The sequence below is a fragment of the Hyaena hyaena genome, unplaced genomic scaffold (assembly GCF_003009895.1).
Source record: "Hyaena hyaena isolate Hyena2069 unplaced genomic scaffold, ASM300989v1 scaffold_177, whole genome shotgun sequence".
Taxonomy (NCBI): domain Eukaryota; kingdom Metazoa; phylum Chordata; class Mammalia; order Carnivora; family Hyaenidae; genus Hyaena; species Hyaena hyaena.
Window position 1 is genome coordinate 1881052 of NW_024080810.1, and position 27036 is coordinate 1908087.

The window sequence follows — 27036 nt, forward strand, 5'->3', positions numbered from 1 at the left end:
TCTGTGTCTCCCTCTCTCCATGCCCCTCCCCCACGCATGCTCTCTCTCTCTCGCACTCTCTCCCTCTCAAAAATAAAGAAAACATTTTTTTAAATGAAAAAAAAGATTCCCAAAGTCAGTCATAGATAGATTTTTCTTTTAGAGTAACTACCTATGGAAGAGGTTTGGAAATGGCAACTTTCTAACATCTCAGTGGAAATAGCAAAAATTAATCCTTTATTTAGTGAGGTCAAGTAAATGGAAAAAGGGAGCAATAAATGAAATAAATATTATGTTAGCCTGTCCTTCATCATTTCAAAATGGGAAAAATAGTAATAAAGAAACACTAAAAATCACATTGTCTATTAAAAATAATAAAATGAGGGCACCTGGGTGGTTCAGTTGGTTGAGTGTCTGACTCTTGATTTTGACTCAGTTGAGTGTCTGACTCTTGATTTTGGCTCAGGTCATATTCCCTGGGTTGTGGGATCAAGCCCTGTGTCTGGCTCCACATGGAGCATGGACCCTACTTAAGATTCCCTCTCTTTCAGGGTGCCTGGGTGGCTCAGTCTGTTAAGCCTCTGACTTCAGCTCAGGTCATGATCTCGCAGTTCATGGGTTCAAGCCCCAAGAAGGGCTCTGTGCTGATAGCTCAGAGCCTGGAGCCTGCTTTGGATTCTGTGTCTCCCTCTCTCTCTGTCCCTCCCCTGATTGTACTCTGTCTCTCTCTCAAAAAAAAAAAAAACATTAAAAAAATTTTTTTAAGATTCTCTCTTCCTCTTCCCCTCCCTTGCTTGCACTCCCTTAAAAAAACAAATATATATGTATATAACTAAAACAGAGATTAATGCCCAATTCAAAAGAAGATCCAAAAGCTCCATAATCTAAATTATGAAAACTAAAATAATAAACAGTTTTAGTTCGAATGACCAACAGAGGTAGAATAGTATAAAGATACCCAGGCCTGATTATTATTTCTCCTATTTATTGGTTGTAAAGTGTGTGACCTTGACCAAGTCACTTCCCTGCTCTGGACTGAAGATTTAACATCTATAAAATGGGAAAATAGGGAGTGTCCAGCAAAAGTCATTAGATTGTAAGGATTGCTCATCTATTAATCAATCTACCTATCAATCATCTACCTATCAATGTTTTACCCTCATGCAAAATAACACCATTTTGAAACTGATAATATCCAGCTTTTCAATTACTATCTGTAACTTCGATTGACTTCCCAGCTACTCTGCCAATTTCACTGAACTGTGACTCCTGGCCTTAAACCTACACAAGATATGTAGCCATATCTCCAACCCAATTTCTGTCATCATTTTGGTAGATTTCAAACACCAGGGGGACAAGATTAGAAATCTCACAGCTCTATGACCTCCTCATCCCCAACAACCTTCCCTGCTACACCATGGAGCCACAACCTGAGCTCTGCCATCATGCCAAAATACTGCTACAGTGCCTCCCTCACTCCCTGAATTCTGCCCTTCCAGTGCTCTCACACGCTCATACTACACGTGCTCCTTGAGACCTCATTATAAATTCTGGGTGCTTTTCCTCTCATATTCTTTAGGCTTATAATTCACTCCTAGTCTAAGTTGCCTATCTGCCACCTAGACAATTATATGAATTAATCACTTAATGCCTAGCCACCATGTTGTCTCAAGACATCCATCCTCAACTCCTCAACTGCAGAACAGCCTTCTCCACTCCTGCAAAGAAGGGACTGCAACACTGTTACAAACTAAGAGTGAATGCCATTGGAAAGATCCATCGGCCATTTCACCTGGTTCTCAACATCACTCATCAGCTCTTTCAGTATCCAGAGTAAGACCCTACACCTGTGTTTCTGATTCACAGCTCCTGGGACTAGACCATCCTTTCATTGGTTCTTGTTTCTTTCTCATTTTAACACTTCTCTTCACGGGGTACTCCCCTCAATCATTAATCATGCTTCAATCTCCACTCAGAATGTATCTCTTCTTAACATCCTTCAATTAAACTTTACTAATTTCCAGAGGGGAAACTCCAAACCCCTTCTTATTTCTTGCCTCTCCAGGCATTATACATTACACATACATAACACTGAACTCCTTATACTTCCTAAACACATAATTGAGCTATTGTTTGCAGCTTTAACTCTTCCATTATTGCCACCAATTGATTTTACTGATAATCATGGCAAAAATCACTGTACTGGTCTGCCTTTTTGATTAGGGGACAGAGGACCTCATCTCTTAGCCACTTTTCAGCGGTAGCTCAGATTAAATTTAAGTCTAAAAATCATCATTGCTCTAAAAGTTATTCAAAGGAGAATTATATAACTTAAAAACAGAATAACTCTTCCTTTAAAAATATTATATACTAAGTAAAGACTTATCTCAGTTGAACATTTAATATAAACACATCATTCATATAGAATGCAACTTGCAGCTTTAATTACAATAAGTGGTATTAGGACTCCTCTTTTTCTTGTTTATTTTAATTATGGGTCCTGGTCTTAACTTTAGACACTTCATGGTCTCCTTGTAACCGAAGTAGTAAACATACATTTACCTTGACAGTGCCTAACATTTATTTTAAGAGCTAATACTTACTGAGCAATATCCTGGGCCAGACACTGTTCTTAACACTTTACAGGTATGAGTTAATTTAACCATCACAGCAATCCTAGGAAGGAGGTTCTATATGATCCGCAATTTACAGAAGACAAGACTGAGGCACAGAAAAGTAACTTGCCCAAATTCACAGTACTATTAAGTGGTATCAGTAGGATGGGAACAGACAGTGTGATTCTAGAGCCTGCACTCTTAACCACTACATAAAACTACCTCTCTAAGAAACTTCCAATTACATAGTTTAAAAGAAAAAAAAGGATTCCTTTCAAAATTTCCAAATCACTTTACCTTTATATTATCTTCATAATACACCAGAGTAAGGTACATGGTTGTTACAAGAAATTTTAACAAATGAATTTGAAATGTCCATCAAACTAGCAAGATAACTCTAGCAAAAAGTGATTTTTGATTTTTGAAGATGATACTGACGTTGCCCTAATAAATTCCAAATGATGACTAGAAATGTACGTTTAAACATTCTTTAAGTGCACCCAGTATTCTAAGGAAGGACTGGACATAATACACAGAAATTTGCACATATGGTCCTAATATACTTTAAAATCTAGACAGCATTTAACTTGCACTCATACACTGAAAGGTAAGAAAGCCACACTCTACTCCTAGTCTACTCATCCTTGCTTGTGAAATACAGTGCACTTGCTTCCTTCCATACCAGCAATTTTGTCAAATGAGTGGTCATCTTCTTTTATTCTAGTAGTAAAGCTGAGAGATAAAACTGAAAGAAGTGTTAAAGATGCCCTCAACTCCTTGTTTTTGTGGGTCTCAAAAATGTTTCATTTCATATACAAAGCATCACCTTTTGTGCTTAGTGGTAAGTTAGGAACTCATGGCTACAGGAATGGAGAACTGGGAATTTAAAATATCTACCTCACATATTTAAAAAGACTAATTTTGAGCTACCTGTAACTATAAAGGAATAGTACACACCTTAGAGTCAATGCAAGTATTAAGTGAGTTAATAAACGTCCAGCATTTGGAACAAAATCTGATACAGAATAAGCACTCAATAAATGTTTGATGTTTAAAAGAAAATAGAAAAGATGAAAGGAAAGAAGGAGAAAGGGGAAGGAAGCAAGAGAGGAAGAAAATATGATTAAAGTTACATTTCCTTATAAATAATTTTTTGCTTTTTGCTTGTTCCATATTCTAACACCTGGTGGGTATTCTACCTATATTTAGCAATTACATTAGTGGCAGTGATGACTACAGAATTCCCATACGGTCTTATGTGGAAGGAATTCTAGCTTCTTGGTATAAAGTAATCCATGTGATTCAATTACCAAAGCTAGTCCAAAATCAAGTATAATATCTGGGTAGGCTAACCCATAATAGGATTGAAGAAAAATTGTGTTTTTGAAGATAGAATCCAAACAAATACATTTTTAAAAATAATTTTTTAATGTTTATTTATTTTTGAGAGAGTGCAAGTGGGGAGGAGCAGAGAGAGGGAGACACAGAATCCAAAAGCGGGCTCCAGGCTCTGAGCTGTCAGCACAGAGCCCAGTGACGGGCTTGAACTCATGAGCTGCGAGATCATGACCTGAGCTGCAGCTGGACACTTAACTGAGCCACCCAAGTGTCCCCAGACAAATGCATTTTTGAAACACAGTAATGAGTATGTGGCCAATATTTTCACTTGAATGTCAAGTAATTTTGTAATGTTTTTAATGTTATTTATTTTTGAGAGAGAGAGAGAGAGAGAAAATGCACACAGTAGGGGAGGAGCAGACACAGAGAGAGAGGAAGACACAGAATCTAAAGCTGGCTCCAGGCTCTGAGCTACAGAGCCCAACATGGGCTTGAAACTACAAACCTGAGATCATGACCTGAGCTAAAGTTGGACGCTTAACCCACTGAGCCACCAAGGTGCCCCATCAAGTAATTTAAATTCTGACAAACAGCCAAAAATGACATTTATCAGGCTGTTTTGAACACTCATCTATTATGTTTTTGACAGTGGTACAGGAAGGAGACATTTTTTGGACATTGGCTAAACATGATCATCAATTTCAAAAATCAGTGCTATAGCCAACATATCATCTATTCACAAAAAACAAGATGTGAGGACTGCCAGAGCAGGTGGAAAGAGGAAGCAATACCTACATATAAATTCCCCCTGAACTGAACAACCACCGTAATGACTCTAAGAAAATCAATTAAAAGTAATACCTGGAAGCTGAAAAAGTAAGCCTTAAGAAAACTTCAGTGAAACAAATCTACCAATATACAAATAGGATAATATATCATAACCAAGCAGGATTTAGATTCAGAATGCAATGTTGGTTTAAAAATTCAAAAACTAATCAGTGGAATTCACCATACTAACAGGGTTTTAAAGACGGGCGTGTCAATAAACATAGAAAGAAGATTTGACAAGCACCTATTCATTATTTAAAAAAAAAATCCTCAGCAAACTAGAAACTTATCAGCAATTTCTTAAACTGATAAGGAACATTTACAAAAACCTACAGGTAAACTCATAATCAATGATGACTGAGTGCTTTCCCCCTGATACCAAGAAAAAACATTTACTTTCGCCACTGCTATTCAACAACTGGAGGTCCCAGCTGGTAAAATAAGGCAAGAAAATATAGGTTAGGAAGGAAGATAAAAATTGACTTTTTTCATAAACAATTATCAAGAATATAGAAAATCCTATGGAATCTACCATAAAAGCTATAAGAACTATTAATTAATTTTAGCAAGCTGACAGAAAAAAGATCTATATACAAAAACAAGTCCATTGCATTTTTAAATACTAGAAGCAAACAACTGTAAAATAAAATTTAGAAAACTATATCCTTGACAATAGCACCAAAAATATAAAATCCTTTGGCAGGAATTTAACGAAATTTATATAAGACCGACATACTGAAAAGAGCAAAACATTGCTGACAGAGATCAAAGACCAAAACAAATAGAAAGACATTGCAGGCTGATGGACTGAAAGATGATATTGTCAAAATATCACTTCTCCCCAATATTATCTATAAATCTACAAATTTTGACTCCTGGTCAAAATTTCAGGAGACTCTTTTGTAAAAATTATTGAATTCTAAAATTTATATGAAAATGCTAAGGATACAGAATAGTGAAAGCAATTTTGAAAAAAGAACAAAGTTGGGGGACTCACAATACCTGATGTCAAATTAACATAAAGTGAATCTATATATATGTATGTATTATAAAGCTAAGTAATTAAATAATGACAAATGTATCAACTGAACAGAATAGAGAGGTTTGAAACTGACCTACATTTATCAACTGAATTTCCACAAAAGTACCAAAGTATTTTAATAAGGAAAGGATGGACGGATATATGCAAAAAATTAACCCTGTTATCTCATACCAAATGCAAACATTAACTCAAAATGGATCATGACCTAATTGTAACAGTGAAAACTATAAAAGTTCCCAAAGAAAACAATGGAGAAACTAATTGTGACCCTGAGTTAAGGAAAGATCTCTTAGATATAATTCAAAGAGCATGAGTCATAAAAGAAAAGTTTCATTAAGCTGAACAACATCAAAATTAAAAACCTTTCATCTTCAGCAGACATTGTTAGAACAAGACAAATCATAGACTAAGAAAAAATATTTGCAAAACACGTATCTAATAAAAGGTTTATACTCAGAATATGTGAAGTAATTTCTCAATTCAATACTAAGACAAACACCTAATACGTAAATGGACAAAACATTAGAACAGACACTTCATCAAAGAATATATACAAGGATCACATGAAAAGATGCACAACTTAATTAGTCACTAGGGAAATGTAAGTTAACACCACAAATGAGGGACAACCACATAGACTGAGGAAGTAAAATGTAATCCACTGTAGGTCAGAATGTGGCACAAATGTACATAAAGTGCTTTTGGGAAAGCAACCTCTGAGAGCCAATTTGCAAAACAGTTTGGTGGACTCATCACAATTTAGTTTCTTCCACTCATCAAAAGACACTGATAAGGAAATGAAAAGACAAGCGACAGACTGGGAGAAATATGCTAAAGACATACTATATCTGACAAAGTACTCAGTCCAGATTAAATAAAGAATTTCTACAAATCAATAATGAAAAGACAAATAGCCTAATAAAAATGGATTGAAAGCTAACATAGTGAGGAGTAAGTGAAAGATGGAAGAGGGACCCCTTGGGAGCAGTGGAAATGTTCTATGTCTTGGCCGGCACGATGGTTACCTAAGTGTGTAAGCTTACTAAAAGTTCAATTTAAACACATAAAATCTGTGGCTCTCACTATATACAAATTTCACCTCAATTTTAACAAACTAAAATTAATACATTCAAGTTATGCATTTATTTATTCTTTTTAAATAAGCCTATAATAATCTTTATTTCATACTATTTCCACACTGGTATAGAAATAGTAAATTAAAAAGTACCATAGTGGTATAAAGTATTATTAGTATTACCTCAATAAATACCTCTTACACGTCCTTAAACCACCTCTTGTGAGTTTCAGGGGTTCTCTCTTGTTTCTAGTGATCTAAGGTTTGATGTAAAAGTTCAGTGTTTACCCTATCCATGTCCTTTGTTTTACATTTACATTTAAATAAAACCCTCTATTAGTCTCTCTTTTAGTCTCTCCTCATTGCAAGTTCTCTCAATTCTTTAATAAAATTAGGTATCCTTTTCCACACTGTTCACTAATTATTACATTGATACATGATACCTTAGAGATGAATGGCCCTCAGCACAATATTTTCAAAATCCTTCCCAATAAGGGTCAGCTATGTATTTACCAACTTCTGTGGTTATAAGAGCACACTGGGGGAGTGCCTGGGTGGCTCAGTTGGTTAAGCGTCTGGCTTCGGCTCAGGTGATGATCTCGCAGTTCGTGTGTTAGAGCCCCACGTCAGGCTCTGTGCTGACAGCCAGCTCAGAGCCTGGACCCTGTTTCAGATTCCATGTCTCCTTCTCTCTCTGACCCTCCGCTGCTCACACTGTCTCTCTCTCTCTCTCTCAGAAATAAATAAAAAACATTAAAAAAAAATTTTTTTTAAAAAGAGCACACTGGGCTAATGTCTTTAGGAATTTCCTAAATATTCTTTTTTTAATGTTTATCATTTATTTTTGAGAGAGAGACAGAGACAGAGAATGAGTGGGGGAGGGAGAGAGAGAAAGGGAGACACAGAATCTGAAGCATGCTCCAGGCTCCAAGCTATCAGCACAGAGCCCAACTTGACTATCAGTACCTTGACTAATTTCCTGATTCCAGACCACCTAACATACTTCTGACCACAAATTACCAAAGACTGCCTGCCTCTGAACTGACTGCCACTTTGACACTTTTCAGAGATCATCAGCACCTGAGTTCCTTGACCGTTGCTCCAATACCAGAAGAGACCCTATGCAATGTCCTCCACAGCCCAGTGGCACAAGTCCTTCAAACTCTGTCAGGTTATGGCATCAATAACTCACAGGAATCTTGGAAGAATAAAATCTGGCTTCCATCTTTTAAAAAGTCTTAGCTCATATACTTTTAATGAAGCCCATAGAATTTTAATCCAATGTGATGAGTAAAAATAGATCATAGTCCGTTAAAATAAATGACAATAATGAGAAAAGAAGGGGGAGTCAGACAAAAATCAAGAGTCAGAGAGATGGGCAGCGGAAGGAACAAAGAGACAATGGGGCAGAGAAACACAAAGATGAGAGAGACAGAGATGAAGAACGAAATAGGGAACCAAAAAATGAAGAGTTGACCGACACAGACAGAGAAAGAAATAGAGAAATGAGGAAGCGATAAGGAGATAAAAGAGACTGGACAGAGACAGAAGGAGTGAGAAGAGGCACAGACGCCAAGGATCCTAAGACAGAGAAAGGAAGAGAGGAGCTGGCCCACTTTTCTGTCTCCCTTCCCAATCATCTATCCATTATGAAGAAAAAAAAAAGGACCAAAAACAAAAAAATCATGGAAGCTCCAAATGGAACTGGAATGAGTGACCTGAGGCTTCTATTTCAATGAGCTCAGGGACAAAGGATGGCAGTTGTAGACATACAAAAACAGCCAGCACCTCTCCAGCACCTTGTCTGTTCCTACATTCTTTCTCAAGCCGGCTTGAGAATTATCCACACTGTACAGAAGAAATGTAATGTGATGTAATGTAATGGCTTCTGAACCAGAGGAAGGAACCTGGCCAGCTCTATGCCTTCCCTTCTCCCCTCAAGCCCTAACGACTCTTCCTCCTTTTCCTTGTTCAGATACTCTCGACCCTAATACCCCTATCTTTCAAGTCCCACCGCACCCACCCCCTCCTTTGTCAGGGGCAGAGTCTCATCCACCTCTGTCATTTGTGCAGACAGTACAGGGCCTGCTACATGAAAGTCATCAGTAAGTCCATTAAATGAATTTACTCTGATTCTAGGCATATAAGTATGTACACACATTATACACATACATATATTACACATGTATTTACTACGTATATTTATGAACAGAGTTTGTTCATAGTACTAGACAGAAGTGTTCTAGTAACTTCTCTGCAGATCCATTTTCCCCAGTGTTCTCAACCACACTGATGTCGTCATCATCCAAACTATTCACCCAGCGCAAACTCTCTCATGTAATCAGTAAAGCCTATTGATTTTATCTGCTAAATGTCTCCTAATTCATCCGTCATGTCATGTGGCCACATGCCAAAAGAAAAGACAAACCCTTTGGAATGGTCTCCCTAAATTTTTCCAAACAAGTCACATTCTTCATGAGATACCTTCAAGAGAAATCCGTAAGAAAATAACTCCCCATTTCCTTCACAAGTAACATCAAATTTTCTTTTTTTATTCTTTTTTTAAGTTTATTTATTTCGAGAGAGACAGAGACAGTGCAAGTGGGGGATAGGCAGAGAGAGAGGGAGCCAGAGGATCCCAAGCAGGTTCCTCGCTGCCAGCACAGAGCCCAATGTGGGGCTTGAACTCACAAAACTGTGAGATCATGACCAGAGCCGAAACCAACAGTCAGACGCTTAACGGACTTCGCCCCCAGGCACCTCAACATCAAATTTTCTGTTCTGATACTGAGAAATTTCCCAATTATACCCAATCCACCACCTCAATCATTTCCCACCATTCTCCCTCATCTCTAACCACATCAAGGTTCTCATCATTCCCTAAACCCTTGTTTCCCCCTCTATCAGGTCTCTTTCCACGGACATTTTCATTTACTTCTCACCCTCCTTTCACCCCACTTCTCCACATTGGCATCTTTGAAAATTCAGCTCAAATTGTGTCTTGTTCCTCAATCTGATAATCATCCCTAGGAAGAGTTAGTTTTTCATCTCTAGGAACACACATGAAATGTATATTTATTACAGCTCATATTACAAAATATATGTAATTATTTAAGTATCTTTCTGTTCCATTTGTCTAGGGGTTACACAGATACCAACAAAGTCTTATTGACTTCTGTCAAAATCCCAGGGCTTATCATTGAACTTGTGTGCAGTAGGGACCCAATAAATATATGAAGACTTAATAAACATACCTTTCTGTGCTTTAATTAATTGCTTTCCAATTTCTAGAGTCACATAGGCAGTACCATTTAGAACTATGTCAGTTATGGTCTTCCAAGCATTAGGAGAGAGTCTTTCACTGGGAGAAATAAAATTACCTGCTGCGTTGTTTATCACAATCTAATAAAGCAATAGACAAGTTATAGAAATTTTTAGATAAGGAAGAACATTTTCCCTCAAGAGTTTTTACTTCTGAAACTTATTAATCCAAATAATACCATTAAGCTAAAGTTGATAGACTGCTATGAAATAATACCACAAGATTTGGTTCAGTTTTACTTTTTTTTGAGTCTGTAACAATTTCCTGTGTTATCTACCACATTTCAGAATCCTCTATCTCAAAATTAGGGTAAAATCTATCATTAAGAAAACAAATACAGATTAAGGATATCTATCACTTATCTATTTCAAGGAATCTCAAAATGTCTTTTAACTTCTGGTGACATTCTGGCTTACTTTACCCAATGAAACTCTTGCTTGATAACACGTTTCTTCACTATTACTAAAGATTCTACCTAGCTCTATTAGTAGATTCAATATTACTGATCTGTTTGAAAATATCTTTAACTTAGAAGAGTGCTCTCTCTGAGACTAGTGAAGGAAATCACTTCTTTCCCATATTGGAACCAAACAACAACAAAATACTCATGCCCAACTCAGGTCTTAAAAGGAAAAATCTGGAGTATCTTATTGATTTCTTTACTTGTATTATTCTCCTCTACTGACAGAGATAATCAAAAGCTATTAGGAAAAGCAAAGAGCATGAATCATTTAAACTATTGTGCTGCTGGATAATTGCTCTAATTTCATAATCTTATTAAATAAAGTGAAATCAAGTTTGTTCTGTACAACTGTAAATGCATTTTTTAAGTATTTCTGAAAGGAAATGGTGTAGCAGTTCACCTAATCTGTTACCTGCTCTGAGCAGAGCTGGCTCTTCCCTGAGGATAGAAAATAGATGCTTCTCAGAAACACAGCACTTGCTCACATACATATTTTACTTCCTTAGTGCATCCTTAGTACTCTGCTGGGTGTTATCAACATCAAACACCTTCTGCTTCGGCCTCATCAGCACTGCACTTACGTCAGGATGTCCTGCGACTTTGATCAGTTCTGACACGGTGTTTTGCACCATTTCAGGATCCCTCACATCACACGGAATTGCGTGAACCTGACAAATAACGAAAAAGGAATCTGACATTTTTTGGACATCTTAAACCAGAAGCATGAAAAAGTTACTTAGGGATGTTTTATTTCTAAATCTAAATTACATAACTCTTTAACGTACCTTATTTCCAGTCTGGGAAGAAATTTGTTCTGCTGTATCTTTCAAAACATCAATCTTTCTGGAAATAAAAACATGGTACTTTGCATGAATTCTGAAATGACTTATTTTTCTTTTTAATTACATAAATTAAAAATAAAGAGAATCTATAGCTTAAACAGATGCATTTTTGACAAAATGCAAAAGCTGTATCACTGAAATCAGTTTCAACGAATTTACTTTCTAAAAGTTAATTTAGGGGCGCCTGGGTGGCTTAGTCGGTTAAGCGTCCGACTTTCGCTTAGGTCATGATCTCGCGGTTCGTGGGTTCGAGCCCCGCGTCGGGCTCTGTGCTGACTGCCAGCTCAGAGCCTGGAGCCTGTTTCAGTCTGTGACTCCCTCTCTCTCTGACCCTCCCCTGCTCACGCTGTCTCTCTCTCTCTCTCTCTCCTAGAAATAAATAAAACATTTAAAAAAAATAAGTTAATTTAGTACAATTTTTGTATACTTAATACTCAATTATTGAATTATTTACTTTTAGACTAGTTGCTTTATATCTACTCATAGACTTAAAATTATTTCCTTAATACAAAAATACTGATTGAAATGGGACCCATGCACCCCAACAATTATAGCAGCACTATCAACAATAGCCAAATTACGGAAAGAGCCCAAATGTCCACTGACTGCTGAATGGATAAGGAAGATGTGGTACACACACACACACACACACACACACACACACACACACACACACTGGAATATTACTCTTGCCACCTGCAATGATGTGGATTGTGGGAAACAGAGCAGCACCATGAACACAGGCGCATATTTGCTCAGGCTCCAATATTTCTGAGAAAACTCGAGATTGCAGGGTTGAAAACAACCTGAGAGGACTTGACTGAAATGCCCCTGGGAATGTGGCCTGTTCTTTAGCACACAAATAAGGATGTTTTACTTAAGGGAAGCTAGCAGTAACTAGCACAGTGCGTTCACTCCCTCTTTGTTTCATTCATCCTGCCAAAAAGACTCCTATTATATCTTGTTTTTCTGCTGAGACCATCTTGCACAGTGTATATGGTGTGTATGTGCTATAGCAGTACCAGATGTACATTGTTGCCATAGTTCACTAAGCTCTTGTAGCTAATCATTGTTGATTCATATCTCTGTGAGGGTATATATGAACATGCATAATAAAGCTCTGGACCTCGGCTGTCAGCTCAGGGTCCCCTGTGCCTTGCTATACTGTCATCTCTTTTCTCAGTTCCTTTGCCACCTGAGGTCCTCGATCCTTTGAGGTTGACAAGTGGCGCCATAACTACCCATCGAGGAGTGATCGGCAAGCATTTTGAACCCTACAGAATGTGGTAAGTAGGAAATATAATAGGACAATTACATACTAAGTTTTCTGGGTTTGCTGCTTTAAGACATCATTTTTTAAAGAAATATGGAACAGGGGCACCTGGATGGCTCAGTTGGTTGAGCAACCGACTTCAGTTCAGGTCATGATCTCATGGTTCATGAGTTTTGAGTCCCACATTGGGCTCTGTTCTGACAGCTTGGAGACTGGAGCCTGCTTCAGATTCTGTGTCTCCCTCTCTCTGCCCCTCCCCCACTCACACTCTGTGTCTTTCTCTCAAAAATGAATAAACATTAAAAAATATCTTTTGAAAGAAAGAAAGAAAGAAAGAAAGAAAGAAAGAAAGAAAGAAAGAAAGAAAGATCAAACAAAAGTTACTAGTCAACATGTTGAGAAATGTTTACAGACTGTAACTGAATATAACCCTTGGTTCCCAGAAGGCTCTTTAGATTAAAAAAGACAAACAAAAAACCATGGATTAGAGTTAAAAATAATGTAATGAAGGCCATGTGGCAAGAGGAATCTATCCCCTTCGACTTTTGGCCAATTTGGGTTTTAGTGCAGGTTGTTATTAATACAACGGAGACTGGGAATAAGCCATCCCCTGCTGAAGTGGCCGAAGAAACGGCCACCTCTGTACACACTTATAAATTAGATGTTACAAAAGGCAAAAACAAAAACAAAAAAACAAATGCCTTAAAAACTTCTTTCGCTTACAGATATGATCCTTTGCTGCCTTTGCTTTTCCCCTTGTTTTTCCCACCCCTCATTCTCCTGTTCTCCTACAGGAGTTTTAGCACAAGAAGGCAGACCTCTGGAATGGGTCTTCTGGTGAAAACATCTGGCACCATAACCAGGATCTCTCCCTTATAGCTTCAATTGTTATTCAAGGACATAAAAGAGCTTTTCAGGTTTTAGGATTTGATCTGGCTTTGATTGTTTTACCACTTGTCTCGACTACTTTTAAGGATGTGTTCCCTCTCTTTGACGGGTTACAACTTGCCTTTGCAGATTATATAGGATGCAAAGGATGTCACTAACCTTCAGGGAAACTATGGGATTTTCTAAAGTGTGCCCAATGGATTATTAACCACAGTTCATGATTCTCCCATTCCTAAGGCACCCACCTATTTTATTGATGTTTCTTCTTCTGGCAAGGCTGGTATATGGGGTCCTTTTATACGCGAAACTGTACAAAGTCCATGTTTCTGCTCAACAGGTTGAATTGGCTGCTCTTTTACATCTCCTTCACGATGTCCCAGGACCCCTTAATATAGTTTGACTCAGCTTATATAGTGGGTTTGGTGGGCCCGCTGGAAACTATATTTATTTCCACTACACATTCAACTATTAACCCTTTGTTGCAGGATTTACAATTTGAAATCCAATCCTGAACACATCCTCTCTATATCACTCATATTCATTCCCATTCTAATCTCCCAGGTCCTCTAGCTTTAGGAAATCAAGCTGCTGACCATCTGACTGCACCCATTCATTTTCTTTACTTCTCAAGATGAGCATTCACACTTGCATACTAATGCTAACTGCCTTCATGTACATTAGGAATTCCTTTAAGAATTGCAAGACAGATAGTGTCTACTTGTCCTGCTTGTCAATCTTTATATTTAACTGAACATCCATCAGGAATTAACCCCCGGGGCACCACTCCTGATTGTATTTGGCAAATGGATGCTACACATTTTCCTGTTTTTGGACTCTCTTCTTACATCCACCTCACTATTGACACCTTTTTTGGTTTCTCTACATCTTCTCTACTTACAGGAGAAAAAGCAGGATATGTCATTTAATTTAATTAAGAAAGTCTTAATTTACTTTCTTGCTTCTCTGTCATGGGATTGCCCATTAGCATAAAAACTGATAATGGACCTGCTTACACAAGCAAGTGCCTACGTGAATTTTTGGCTGAATGGCAAATTCAACACGTTACTGGTATACCCTTTAATCCTCAGAGACAAGCTCTAGTCGAACGAGCTCATGCAACCCTTAAAAGGCAATTACAAAAAATTATTAAAAACAAGAAAGGAGGAATAGCCCCCCGAGATATCATGGCACAGGCATTATTTACTTTAAATTTTTTTATTTTACCTCAGGGTGAACCTTACACTCGAGCTGATACCATTTTACTCCAATAACCTCCCATACCCAAAACACTGCCATTTGGTTAAAAAATGAAGACAATCACTGGCAGCCTGGGAATCTTATTACCTGAGGCCCCAGGTATACTTATGTCATTCCAGGTGGCTCCAGTAGACCAATTTGGATACCTCTCCAAAATATCTGGCTCAGGATAAGCCATCAAACCGGAGGAGAATCCTCACCCATGTCAGGGGCTGAAGACTCAACCCCCAATTCTGGAAATGGCAGCCTTGACCCTGAAGAGACCCCAAAAAAGGAAGATGGCCTCAAGCACTCCTCCAACTTGAGAACAATTGAAGAATCTCGCAGTGTGCTGAACGAGTTTTGGAGGTGACTAAATCCAGTAAATCCCCTGAACATTTGTTTCTAGCCATGATGGCAGTTGTGACCTGTACCTTGGTGGTAGGTGAAAATCACACCTATTGGGCTTACGTGCCACATCCCCCACTATTGAGATTGGTGGAATAGACTGAGTATGGACCTACTATATTTACTAATGATTCGTCTTCCCCTGCAATGGTCATTCACTCCCCCTGTGAAACCAGAGGAGGAAGGTGCCCTCATGAATATTACTCTAGGTTATGAGGTTTTACCATTATGTTTAGGGCAAGGAAAAATTTGCCTCCCTTTAAGCCATCAAATGTGGGCATATATTCTTCCACCTTTGAAATCTGAAAGGACCCGAATGGGTTTAATGACAGCATTATCATTTAACTTTAGTGAAGTGAACAATGCTGATACCCTGGGCAAATCAGATGACCCGATATGTAATAATATCTTTTATAAGCATTATGTTTTTAAACCTATTCATTGGTCTCGATGTCAAGGCCCTCATGGTAAAATTCTCTTGTTAAACGGTTATACTATAAGATTGGGGACCTCATGGAAAGTTTCTTAATAATTGTTCTGAAGATATTAATAGCACAGTATGTGATTATTTTTCAGATGTTGCTTGGAATAGTACTGACAATGCTACTTACAAGCATCATCATCCTAGAGGGTTAATGGCGTGGCATGAAGGGGGACTAGCATCCCCTCATCCGCGGTTACAATTAAATGAAAAGCACTTTAGTCCCGAACAATGGGATTTATGGAAAGCTTCTGCAGCGCTAGAATCATTAAAATTTTATGTTGGGAACTTTTCAGGAACCTCTCAATCAGAAAGTGATTATCAATTTATATATAACACCTCAATTGCTGTCCAGGCTTGTGTCCACCTCCCTTATGTATCTGCTATTGGCAGAATTGATATTAACCTCAGTTTTAAAAGTACTGAATGTATTCATTGCTGCTTGTATACTTGTCTTAACCATACTATCCCTTTTGACCCTAAGAATGATACGATTCTCTTTCTACGGGCACGTATAGGAGTGTGGCTCCCTGTAAATCTAACCAGGAATTGGGAAGAAAACCCTGTGGAAGGCCTATTATCAAAAGTGTTAAATGGATTGGTTTCCCGAGGTCGACGTTTCATCGAGTTCTTGGTGCTGGTGATCCTGGGGCTTATTGGAATTGCCATAACTGCTGCAGTTGCAGGAGTAGCACTGCAAACTTCTTTACAAACCCATGATTTTGTAAAAACCTGGCAGGAAAAATCACATAATCTATGGCTTACACAAAATAAAGTAGATATAGACTTACAATCTAGGGTTAGTGAATTGGAACAAGCTGTGCAGTGGTTAGGAGATCAGTTAGTCGATTTACAAGAAGTGTTTCTTAAATGCAATTGGAATTCTAGTTCAGTTTGTGTAACCCCTTACCCTTTCAATGCCACTAAGCATTCCTGGGAACAAATTAAATATCACTTGCAAAATATTCAAGGAAATGTATCTTTGGATATCCAGGCTCTTCAACAAGAGATATTTGATGCATTTAAGGATTCTATCCCTGAAACTCAATATGGGCAACTGGCCTCTGATATAGTCCATGCATTAGAAGGGCTGGATCCTCACAGATGGTTGCAAAACATTATCCATGGCCTTGGTGGCTCCTTTTTTGCTATTCTAAGATGCTGCCTTATTTTCCTCACAGGATTCTGCATCCACAAAAGGGGAGTGAATGCACAGAGTAATCATAAAGTGCTTACTGCAGCTAAGGCTTTGAAAAAAGAAAGGGGGAGCTATGGGAAACAGAGCAGCACCATGAACACAGGCGCATGTTTGCTCAGGCTCCAAGATCTCTGAGAAAACTCAAGATTGCAGGGTTGAAAACAACCCAAAGGGATTTGACTGAATTGCCTCTGAGAATGTGACCTGTTCTCTAGCACACAGATAAGGGTGTTTTACTTAAGGGAAGCCAGCAGTAAATAGCACAGTGTGATCACTCCCCTCTTTGTGTTTTATCCTGCCAAAAAGATCACTATCACATCTTCTTTTTCTGCTGAGACCATCTTGCACAGTGTATGGTGTATACGGTGTGTAGTGTACGGTGTGCACATGCTATAGCAGTACCAGATGTACATCGTTGCCATACTTCACTAAGCTCTTGCAGCTAATCATTATTGATTCATATCTCTGTGAGGGTATATATGAAGATGCATAATAAAGCTCTGGACCTGGGCTGTCAGCTCGGGGTCCCCTGTGCCTCGCTATACTATCATCTCTTTTCTCAGTTCCTTTGCTGCCTCAGGTCCCTGATGCTTTGAGGTCGGCAGTGGATGTTGCTAGAGAATATTATGCTAAGTGAAATAAGTGAGTCAGAAAGACAAATACCCCAATGGTATTGCTCATGTGTGGAATTTAAAAAACAAAACAGATGAACATAGAGAATGGAAAAAAAAAAAAAAGAGAGAGAGAGGAAGCAAACCATAAAAAACTCTTAATAGAGAACCAACTGAGAGGGTTGCTGGAGGGGAGGTAGGTGGGGGGATGGGCTAAGTGATGGGCATTAAGGAGGGCACTTGTTGTGATGAGCACTGGGTGTTATACGTAAGTGATGAATCACTACACTCTGCTCTTGAAACCAATATTACACTATATGTTAACTTACTAAAATTTAAATAAAAACTTGTAACATGAAAAAAATTAAATAAATTTTCTTAATTACAATAATTTCTGTTCCCTTGCCCAAGCCTGCTTTAGAAAGAAAATACATTCATGATAGAATGTAAGCTTATATTACACTACATAAATTCTGTTATGTATAAAATTTATGTTAGATTTTAGACCAAATTTATGGATATAAAAGCACTGTATGCATTCAGTTTCATACTCTTGAAAGAAACATGAAAAATAAACCATAAGCATAAATTATGTAGTGTTATAAATAAGATTGTAATACTTGTAAAAATGTTACAATATAAGAAATGTTCTGGCCAATTTGCATTAAAGGAAATATCTGAAATAAATTCCTTCAGCCCTTTGTAAATTATATTGTGACTTGTCATTTAGATTATTATTCAATCTATCTAAAAAATTTACATTATTCAAAATAGGAGGAAGGTGTAGATTTCTTGACCAGTCTTAAAGTTCTACACTTACATAGGCATAGGGCCCTAAAAATAGTTATATAGTTACAGGGCCTAAATAAGGAATTCCATTTACATGGCCTTATCCTTGCCGCATTTATCATAAGAGATAGCTTGAAATATCTGCCCATCTTATAGAAAATGGAAGACTATATCCATTACCCTAGTATAAGGCTAACTATCCTTTGAAGCAGTAACTATAATCACTCTCACTGAAAAAAAAAAAAAAAGCAGCCTAAATACAGTACTTTTTAACTTAAGCTTCACATACAGAAAAAAAAAAAATCTATCACTGAATTTAGGAAACATACACATCATCAGTTCCATACTCACTCATTACTGATCTTCCTCGACTTAAAGATGGGGTTACATCCAACAAACCCAACATAAATTCAAAACACCATAAGTTGAAAATACATTTAATACACCTAACCTACTGAATACCATAGCTTAACCTAGCCTAACTTACACACATTAGCCTACAGTTAGGTAAAATCATCTAACACAATGCCTGTTTTATCATAAAGTGTTGAATATCTTACAGAAACTTATTGAATACTGCACTGAAAGTGAAAAACGGAAGGGTTGTATTGGGTACAAAACGGTCAGAAGTGTATCGGTTATTTACCCTCACGACTGGGTGGCTGACTGAGAGCTACAATTCACTGCCAGCATCATCAAAGAATATCTTGCCACATGTTATTAGCCTGGGAAACGTTCCAAATCCAAAATTTTAAGTACAGATCCTACTGAATGTGTACTGCTTTCACACCACTGTAAAGTCGAAAAATTCTAAACTGAACCAGTGCAAATCAGGGTCCCATCTGTATTTCTATCATTACAAGTATAACTGATCTCTCCAAGGACATTTATTTATATAATCTAAAGGATATTTCACAGAAAATGATAACAAAAATCAAAAAACTCTGGCATATACTGTTTTCAATACTACGGCACAGAAATGTTTTATATAGACTCTTGGCAGGCAACTCGCTGAGCGTGACTTACCGGCTGGCTATCACACACTGAGCACCTAGGCTGGACAGAAGCGTTGTCATTCCTTTACCAAGGCCAGTACCTCCCCCGGTAATAAACGCCACTTTTCCTTGAAAACTATTAGGTGGTAGCATCGGTTTTTGAAGGGGTGGGAAGAATTTAGACTGAAAAGCTTCAATGTTTTGATACAATATTTTTGTTCCATAACTGAAAAACTGAAAGGGAAAAAAGATTAATTGAAATTTTCACACATACATTTCCACAACAGATGAAGTTCAAACAACTTAACACTCAAGTTTACTATTAATCAAATTCTTGGATTAACAAACTCACTGTAAACATATTGGTATTGTATGTAATCAATTATTACTTTTTTTCCCACTGGAATGTTAAGTAACACAGTGGAATGGTTAAAAGCAGGGACTCTGGAGAAAGACTACATAGGACAGAATTTTCTCCCTAGTTGTATAAACTTCAACAAGTGAGTTAACCTCCGTGTGCCTTAGCTTCTTCTATAAATGAAGAGAAGAACCTTAATCTTGGGACATTGTAAGTATTACATGAATTAACGTAAGTAATATGTTAATAGCTAGAACATTGTTTAGCATATACTAAGTGCTCTATAAATGCTAGGATTATTATTTACAAGGGTTTTGCTTAAATTTAACTGTAAAAAGAACTGACATAAAGCATATTCATCTTTCAATAAGAATAACTTGGATAAAAATCACATTCCATCTTTGAATCACTGAAGAAAATGATTAGCAGTCCTTGTAAGTTCATTAAATCAAATGCCTCTTCCCATGTTATCTTCTGGATATTAAATTTAGAACAGATAACTATTTGTTATATTTAAAATAGGGAAAAATAAGAACATTTTACACTAAAAATATTTGTATTGCCCTATCTTAGGTCTTACAACTTACATTCTCACATTACTTGTGAAAATCACTGCATTTTCTCACATTTAATTATAAAAACAAACTTTAAGTGTTGAACATAATAACAAACAATAAAGAGCCAATTTCATTAAGTGCTTATCATGTGTCAGGATTCGATATCTTCACCACCCCGTGAAATAGGTATTATTTTAACCTCACTGTACAGGAGGGGCCCAGATAAGTTAAATATATTGCCCAAGTCACAGAACCAAGATTCAAATGTGGTCTGACAGGCTCCAAAGCCCTCCCTCACCATTACCCAGTATATTTCCTCTCCCTACTCTCTGAACTCCTATAGAGCTTAATGATCACACCAAAAAGGCATGAGATAGTCCCCCATCAGGTCATGGTTGCAAGATTAAAGCTCCACAATGTATCATCTCCTGCTAGGCTATTCCTGTATGCTAAGTGAGTTGCAATCAGTTGGTCTGGGATATCTAGAAATTTCTCCTAAGGAAATAATTGGAAATGTGGTCAATGAGTTAGGATAAGGCTGTTTATCAACTAGAAATTACACAAGAAAATGCTTGATATGATGTTAAGAGAAAAAAGAAGTATACAATATGTTAACTGTAAATAAAAATATATGCTTGGGAAAAAGACTAACAAAATAATAGTAAGCAGTAGATTCAATATTAATCATGTGCCAACGTCCACTAAAGACTTCAAATGTGTTAACAGCCCTATAAGGTAAATTCTACTGTTATCCTCAATTTACAGATGAAAAAGCTGAAACACAGGAAGGTCAAGTAACTAACTTTTAAAGACAAATAATAAGTAGAAAAGACTTTACTCAAACCCAAGATGTGTGATTTCAGAGTCCATCCATATCTTCCTTACACAATTACTATCTCTACGTGATAAGATTATATATGATTATTCTTGGTTTTTGTTGGGTTTGTTTTTAGTATTTTTGTCTTTTCAATAAGTATGATTTGCTTTTATAATCAGGAAAAACATGCTACTGAAACACAAAATTTGAAAATATGTATAAAATAATTGGTGAAGATAAATTTATAAATCTGATTATGCTCCATGCTGGTCATTGTATATCCTTTAGCTTCATGTTGACAAAGTGCTTTCTTTTTGTATCCTTTTGCCAGAGCATAATAATCCAAGCAACCTACAATAATCCGTCTCTACATAAATGGCAGTTTTACCTAAGGCTGCCACTGCCTCCAGGAATATTACATTAAGATGATGGAATAGGAAATTTGCACAAGTAGGCTGGGGAGTTTGTCATTACTCACAGATAATGAAAAAACTGTGTTTTAATTTTCCAAAGGCTCTGAAATGAATTTTTTATTTATTTGGTGTTGATTTGTATAGGAAATCTGATGTGGTGCTTTACAAAAGATAAATTATGCAAAATATTTGCATATAACCATTCTTTTACTTATCTTACAACATTTTCTCAACTTCTGCCAAATGGTAGAAGAATACTGAGGTAAAAATAATCAGTTTGATTAACAGTCCCTAATAAGTGTCTATAACATATCAGGTTACTACTTAACACAAGGCTTACCTGCTGTATTTTATTTGATTAATCAACACTGATCTTTCCCACCAGACCAAAAGTGAAGAAATTGATATGCTATTTTAACTCACATTACCTTCTGATAATACATAGCATATACGCTGAATATTAAATTCAAGCCATCTATGTGCCTACAAACAAGCTGTTCATTTCAATACTAAGACACATTGAGATGAACAGATCTCACAGAATCATGTTGTATTTAGTCTCCTATTTCTACAAGAAAGGATTCTGAGTAATCTGAAACAGCATTTTGGTCATTTTTAAAAATATTTTTTAATATTTATTTATTTTTTGAGAGAGAGACAGGGTGTGAGTGGGAGAGGCTCAGAATCTGAAGCAGGCTCCAGGCTCTGAGCTGTCAGCACAGAGCCTGACGTGGGGCTCGAACTCACGAACTGTGAGATCAAGACCTGAGCCCAAGTCAGAAGCTTAACTGACTGAGCCACTCAGGCACCCTTGACCATTTCTTTTTGAGTCATAAAAAGTAGATACAAAATAGACTTTTAAGTTTTCAAATCTTGCTCTGTGCTTTTTCTATAAATAAGTTATTTTTGAAATAGAAATAATACCTTTCATATCAAGACTGAGTTCTCTGGATATCTTTAAAAACCAAATTCTTACAACCCTCTCACATCTTCCATTTTGGCAAAAAAAAAATTTACTTTTTAGAATTAGAAGTTCTGGGGCACCTGGGTGGCTCAGTCAGCTAAGCGTCCGACTTCAGCTCAGGTCATCTCGCAGTTAGTGGGTTCGATCCCCGTGTCAGGCTCTGTGCTGACAGCCAGTTTAGAGCCTGGGGCCTGCTTCACATTCTGTATCTCCCTCTCTCTCTGACCCTCCCCTGCTCACACTGCCCTCTCTCTCTCTTTCATAGATAAATAAAACATTAAAAAAAATAAACAAATAAATAAAAAAGAATTAGAAGTTCTACAATCTCAAAAAACAAATCAGTTATTATCTGCCTCTATACTCACAACTCTCCCACATCATATAAACAATATCTATGTCCCTCATGTGGTCCTAAATGATAGCATCTAAACTCTGGAAAAGTGATTTTACTTCTAATTCTCAGAATGGCAATTCTTTAAGAGTCTTGACTGTCTCCTCCCCAGAGGATGTGGACTGTATAGCAGCGAGATTTAGTCTTAAATTCCCTATGTATTTTGACTAGTCTCAACTGTCTAGAATAAACACCTACAACATAGGTGGATTGGTGATCCTAGATCAGATATTTTATTAGGCCTGCCCAATGTTTTAAAAAATTTTTTCTAAGTTTATTTACTTTTTTTTAATGTTTTATTTATTTCTGAGAGAGAGACAGCATGAGCAGGGGAGGGTCAGAGAGAGAGGGAGACACACAATCTGAAACAGGCTCCAGGCTCTGAGCTAGCTGTCAGCACAGAGCCCGACGCGGGGCTCGAACCCACAAACCTTGAGATCATGACCTGAGCCGAAGTCGGAAGCTTAACCGACTGAGCCACCCAGGCGCCCCTATGTTTATTTACTTTTTAAGAGAGAGACAGAGTGAATGTGAGTGCGAGAGGGGCAGGGAGAGGGAGACACAGAATCCAAAGCAGGCTCCAGTCTCTGAGCTGTTGGCACAGAGCCCTACGTGGGGCTTGAACTCAAGAACTGTGAGATCATGACCTGAGCTGAAGTCAGATGCTAAACCGATTGAGGACCCAGGTGTCCCCCAATGTTTTAAAATTTTTGAGCCAGTATTTAGATACTGAATGAATTCAGATAAAAATCAGAAGCTCTACCAACAGTGAGGTCCAGTTTCCAATAAGGCTGAGTTAAGACCACTTGAGACAAGGCCTGAGCTCTGCCCAATCCCTGCTCACACAAAGTAAACCCTTTCCAGTTGTGCAACAACTGTCATTTATAGGGCCTGCCAGAACTTGAGGCACCTGAGTGCATGATTCCTAGTCTAAATAAAACCCAAGAAACTAATACAAAATAGAAAGAGGAAACATGTTTTTTCTTTTTTCTTTGTTCTTTTTTGAACCAAAGAGAAGTTTCTGAAGTTTCATATAAAACAATCTTCTGTAAAAGTTAATTGTTTAATGTCTTAGGTACACTGTTAAGAAAATCCAGTTCCTGGGGCTCCTGGGTGGCTCAGACGTTAAGCAGCCAACCCCGGCTCAGGTCATGATTTCACGGTTTGTGGGTTCAAGCCCCGTGTTAGGCTCTGTGCTGACAGCCAGCTCAGAGCCTGGAGCCTGTTTCAGACTCCGTGTCTCCCTCTCTCTCTCTGATCCTCCCCTGCTTGTGCTGTCACTGTCTCTGTGTCTCTCTCTCTCTCTCTCAGAAATAAATAAAAACATTAAAAAAAATTTTTTTAATAAAAAGAAAATTAAAAAAAAAGAAAATCCAGTTCCAAATCTGTAAAAATCCTATAATAACAGACCCCCACACAGAAGTTTTGGGGCTAAAGAAGGTCATATTTAAATACCTCTTAGCTTAGTTATCTCACTATCATTGTCACCATTACTAATCTACAGGGCCCCCTGCATTAAAATCCCATACCTCAAAAGCACAGATGTTCTCTAGAGTTGAAAATACAAAAATTAAATTCTTTACTGTACCATTCAAGTTGGACAATATGGCCTCAACCTACCTTCCTAGCCCTACTTCTTATTAGTTCCACCACTCAGAGGTTAATTCTATGCTCACCAACCACTCAGCATTCCTGAAACTTGCCAAGAACTTTCACCTTCTAATCTTTGCTCCTGATTTCTCACTTACCTAAACTACGCACTTCTTTCTTAATCAGCCTTCAAAACCAAGCCAAAGTGTCAAAAACTGCTGACACTTTTAAACACGTGTGTCTATTAAAAATGGGCCAAATGAGTCTCTCCCTCCATCAGGATCTTAGTCTTCCACACCAGACTGTGAGCACCGAGAAAGAAAGAACAGTCTCCATTCATTACTATAATAGGGTGTCTTTTTTTTTTTTTAAGGAATAATTTTTTTAAGTTTATTTATTTAATTGAAAGAGAGAGGGAATGCACAAGGAGAGGGGCAGAGAGAGAGAGAAAGAGGGAGAGAGAGAGTGTGTGTGTGTAGGGAGAGAGAGGGAGAGGGAGGGAGAGAGCAATGGGAAGGGGCAAAGACAATTCCAAGCAGGCTCTGCTCTGTCAGGGCAGAGCACTACTCAACGCAGGGCTCTATCTCAGAAACCATGAGATCATGACCTGAGCCGAAACAAAGAGTCAGATGCTTAACCAACTGAGCCAGCCAGGCTCCCCATTATAATAGGATTTCTAACACCAGTTGGGCATTCAGTAAATGCTTGTTTTAGTGGCCAGGGTCACTGGGTCCAATGCCATCCAAAGTACATGAGAGAAGACAAGTAGAATCTTATGCAACTATAGATACAATCCAGGTCTCTGCCATGTGTTTCATCAAGTTGAAACAGTCATTCCAATGACTCTAAATTATGCCACGTTAAATATTAATCCAAATCTACTGATGTATGAGTATGAACCAATTATTTGCAAATGGAAAAACTGGACAAAGACCTTAGCCCACATGCAAAAAATATATACAACCATACTTATTATAACCAAGTGATGTAATTAAACAAAGAAGGTATCATTTTTCTCTCACAAGATTGGTTAGGTTCAAAATATCATACATAATACTAAAACATATCGTATTAAAGTCACTCTTACAATCTGTTGAAATGAACTGGGCCAACTTCTTTGGAAGACAATCTGACAACACATATCAAAATGTTGACTAAACTACACATAACCTTTAACCCAGCAACTCATTTAGGAATTATTCCAACAGATAAATTCTCTCTTTTGGGTGGGAGGGAGAAGCTATGTTGAAAGATAAACACTAAGATCAAAATGAACTTAATTCTATTTACAATCACATCAAAAAGAATAAAATTCTTACTAATAAATTTAATAAAAGTACGAGATTTATAAATTAAAAACTTTATACACCATTAAGAAATTAAAGAGGAACTAAATAAATAAAAAAGACATCCTGTGTTCATGGATTGAAAAACTTAATTTTGTTAAGATGGTAGTACTGCCTAAATTGATCTACAGATTCAATGCAATTCCTATCAAAACCCCAGCTGGCTTTTTGCAAAAGTTGACAAGCATATCTCAAAATTCACTTTTAGGGACTCTGAAATGCAGGGCATTCAGAAGTGCCAAACATATTTATTGAAGCATTGTTTGTAATCAGAAAGACTAGAAAACAATCTATCTGCATTTCCAAAGGGGATGCTCAACTAATTAGGGCATATCCATATATGCCCTATCCATATCCATATAACACAATATCCATATCCATATCCATATATGCCCTATCCATATCCATATAACACAATACTGTGTATCTTTTAATAGAATATATTCTATTCCAATAACAATATATTGTTATTCAATCACTCAACAAATTTATTGAGTACCAACAATGAGAGGCATTGTGTTAAGGGGAAAATCCGAGGTAGGGAAATATAAATAAAATGCTCTCATTTGTGTGGTTTCTTTAACGAAAATATCTCATACAGATGTTGGTATATAAACAAAAATTGTTGGAAGGATCCACGAGAAACTATTCATAGCATTAATCTCTTGGAGAGGGACTTTTTGTACAGTCATTGCATATCCTTTTGTACTGTTGAGTGTTTAGTATGTTCATAAATTAATTTTTTATTAGAAATAGTTAATACAATATCAGATCATATATGCAAGGACACAATATAAAAAGGGTATAGAGGGAAACAAAGTTACAGCAAGAAGAACACTAGTGTATGTTCAGCGCTATTTAAGTGTAAATAGTCAGTTAAACTTCCAACTCTTGATTTCATCTCAGTCATGATCTCACAGTTCCTGCATCAGGTTCTGTGCTGACAGTGCGGAGCCTGCTTGGGATTCTTTCTCTCCCTCTCTGTCTGCCCCATCCCTTGCTCATGCTCTCTCCCTTTCTCAAAACAAAAAGAAACAGGGGCGCCTGGGTGGCTTAGTCGGTTAAGCATCCGACTTTCGCTTAGGTCATGATCTCGCGGTTCGTGGGTTCGAGCCCCGCGTCAGGCTCTGTGCTGACTGCCAGCTCAGAGCCTGGAGCCTGTTTCAGTCTGTGACTCCCTCTCTCTCTGACCCTTCCCTGCTCACGCTGTCTCTCTC

General features: G+C 37.5%; 1 protein-coding gene and 1 long non-coding RNA gene across 3 annotated transcripts in view; one reads left to right on the forward strand and one right to left on the reverse strand.

The window, feature by feature from the left end:
* The window catches only part of DECR1 (2,4-dienoyl-CoA reductase 1), a 48785-nt gene that overhangs the window by 12506 nt on the left and 9243 nt on the right, over window positions 1-27036 (reverse strand). The window contains exons 2-5 of one of the 2 annotated variants that reach the window (XM_039240565.1): window positions 19415-19617; window positions 11448-11505; window positions 11244-11330; window positions 10132-10279 (exon numbers count right to left, since the gene is read on the reverse strand). In XM_039240565.1, the coding sequence (XP_039096496.1) occupies window positions 10132-10279; window positions 11244-11330; window positions 11448-11505; window positions 19415-19617 (496 nt within the window). The remainder of the gene's footprint in view (window positions 1-10131; window positions 10280-11243; window positions 11331-11447; window positions 11506-19414; window positions 19618-27036) is intronic. The other variant, XM_039240566.1, reaches the window with a different exon arrangement.
* Window positions 12689-16543, forward strand: LOC120237335. Its single transcript, XR_005529926.1, has 3 exons — window positions 12689-12790; window positions 15042-15270; window positions 16309-16543. It is a non-coding gene; the product is annotated as an uncharacterized LOC120237335 (long non-coding RNA).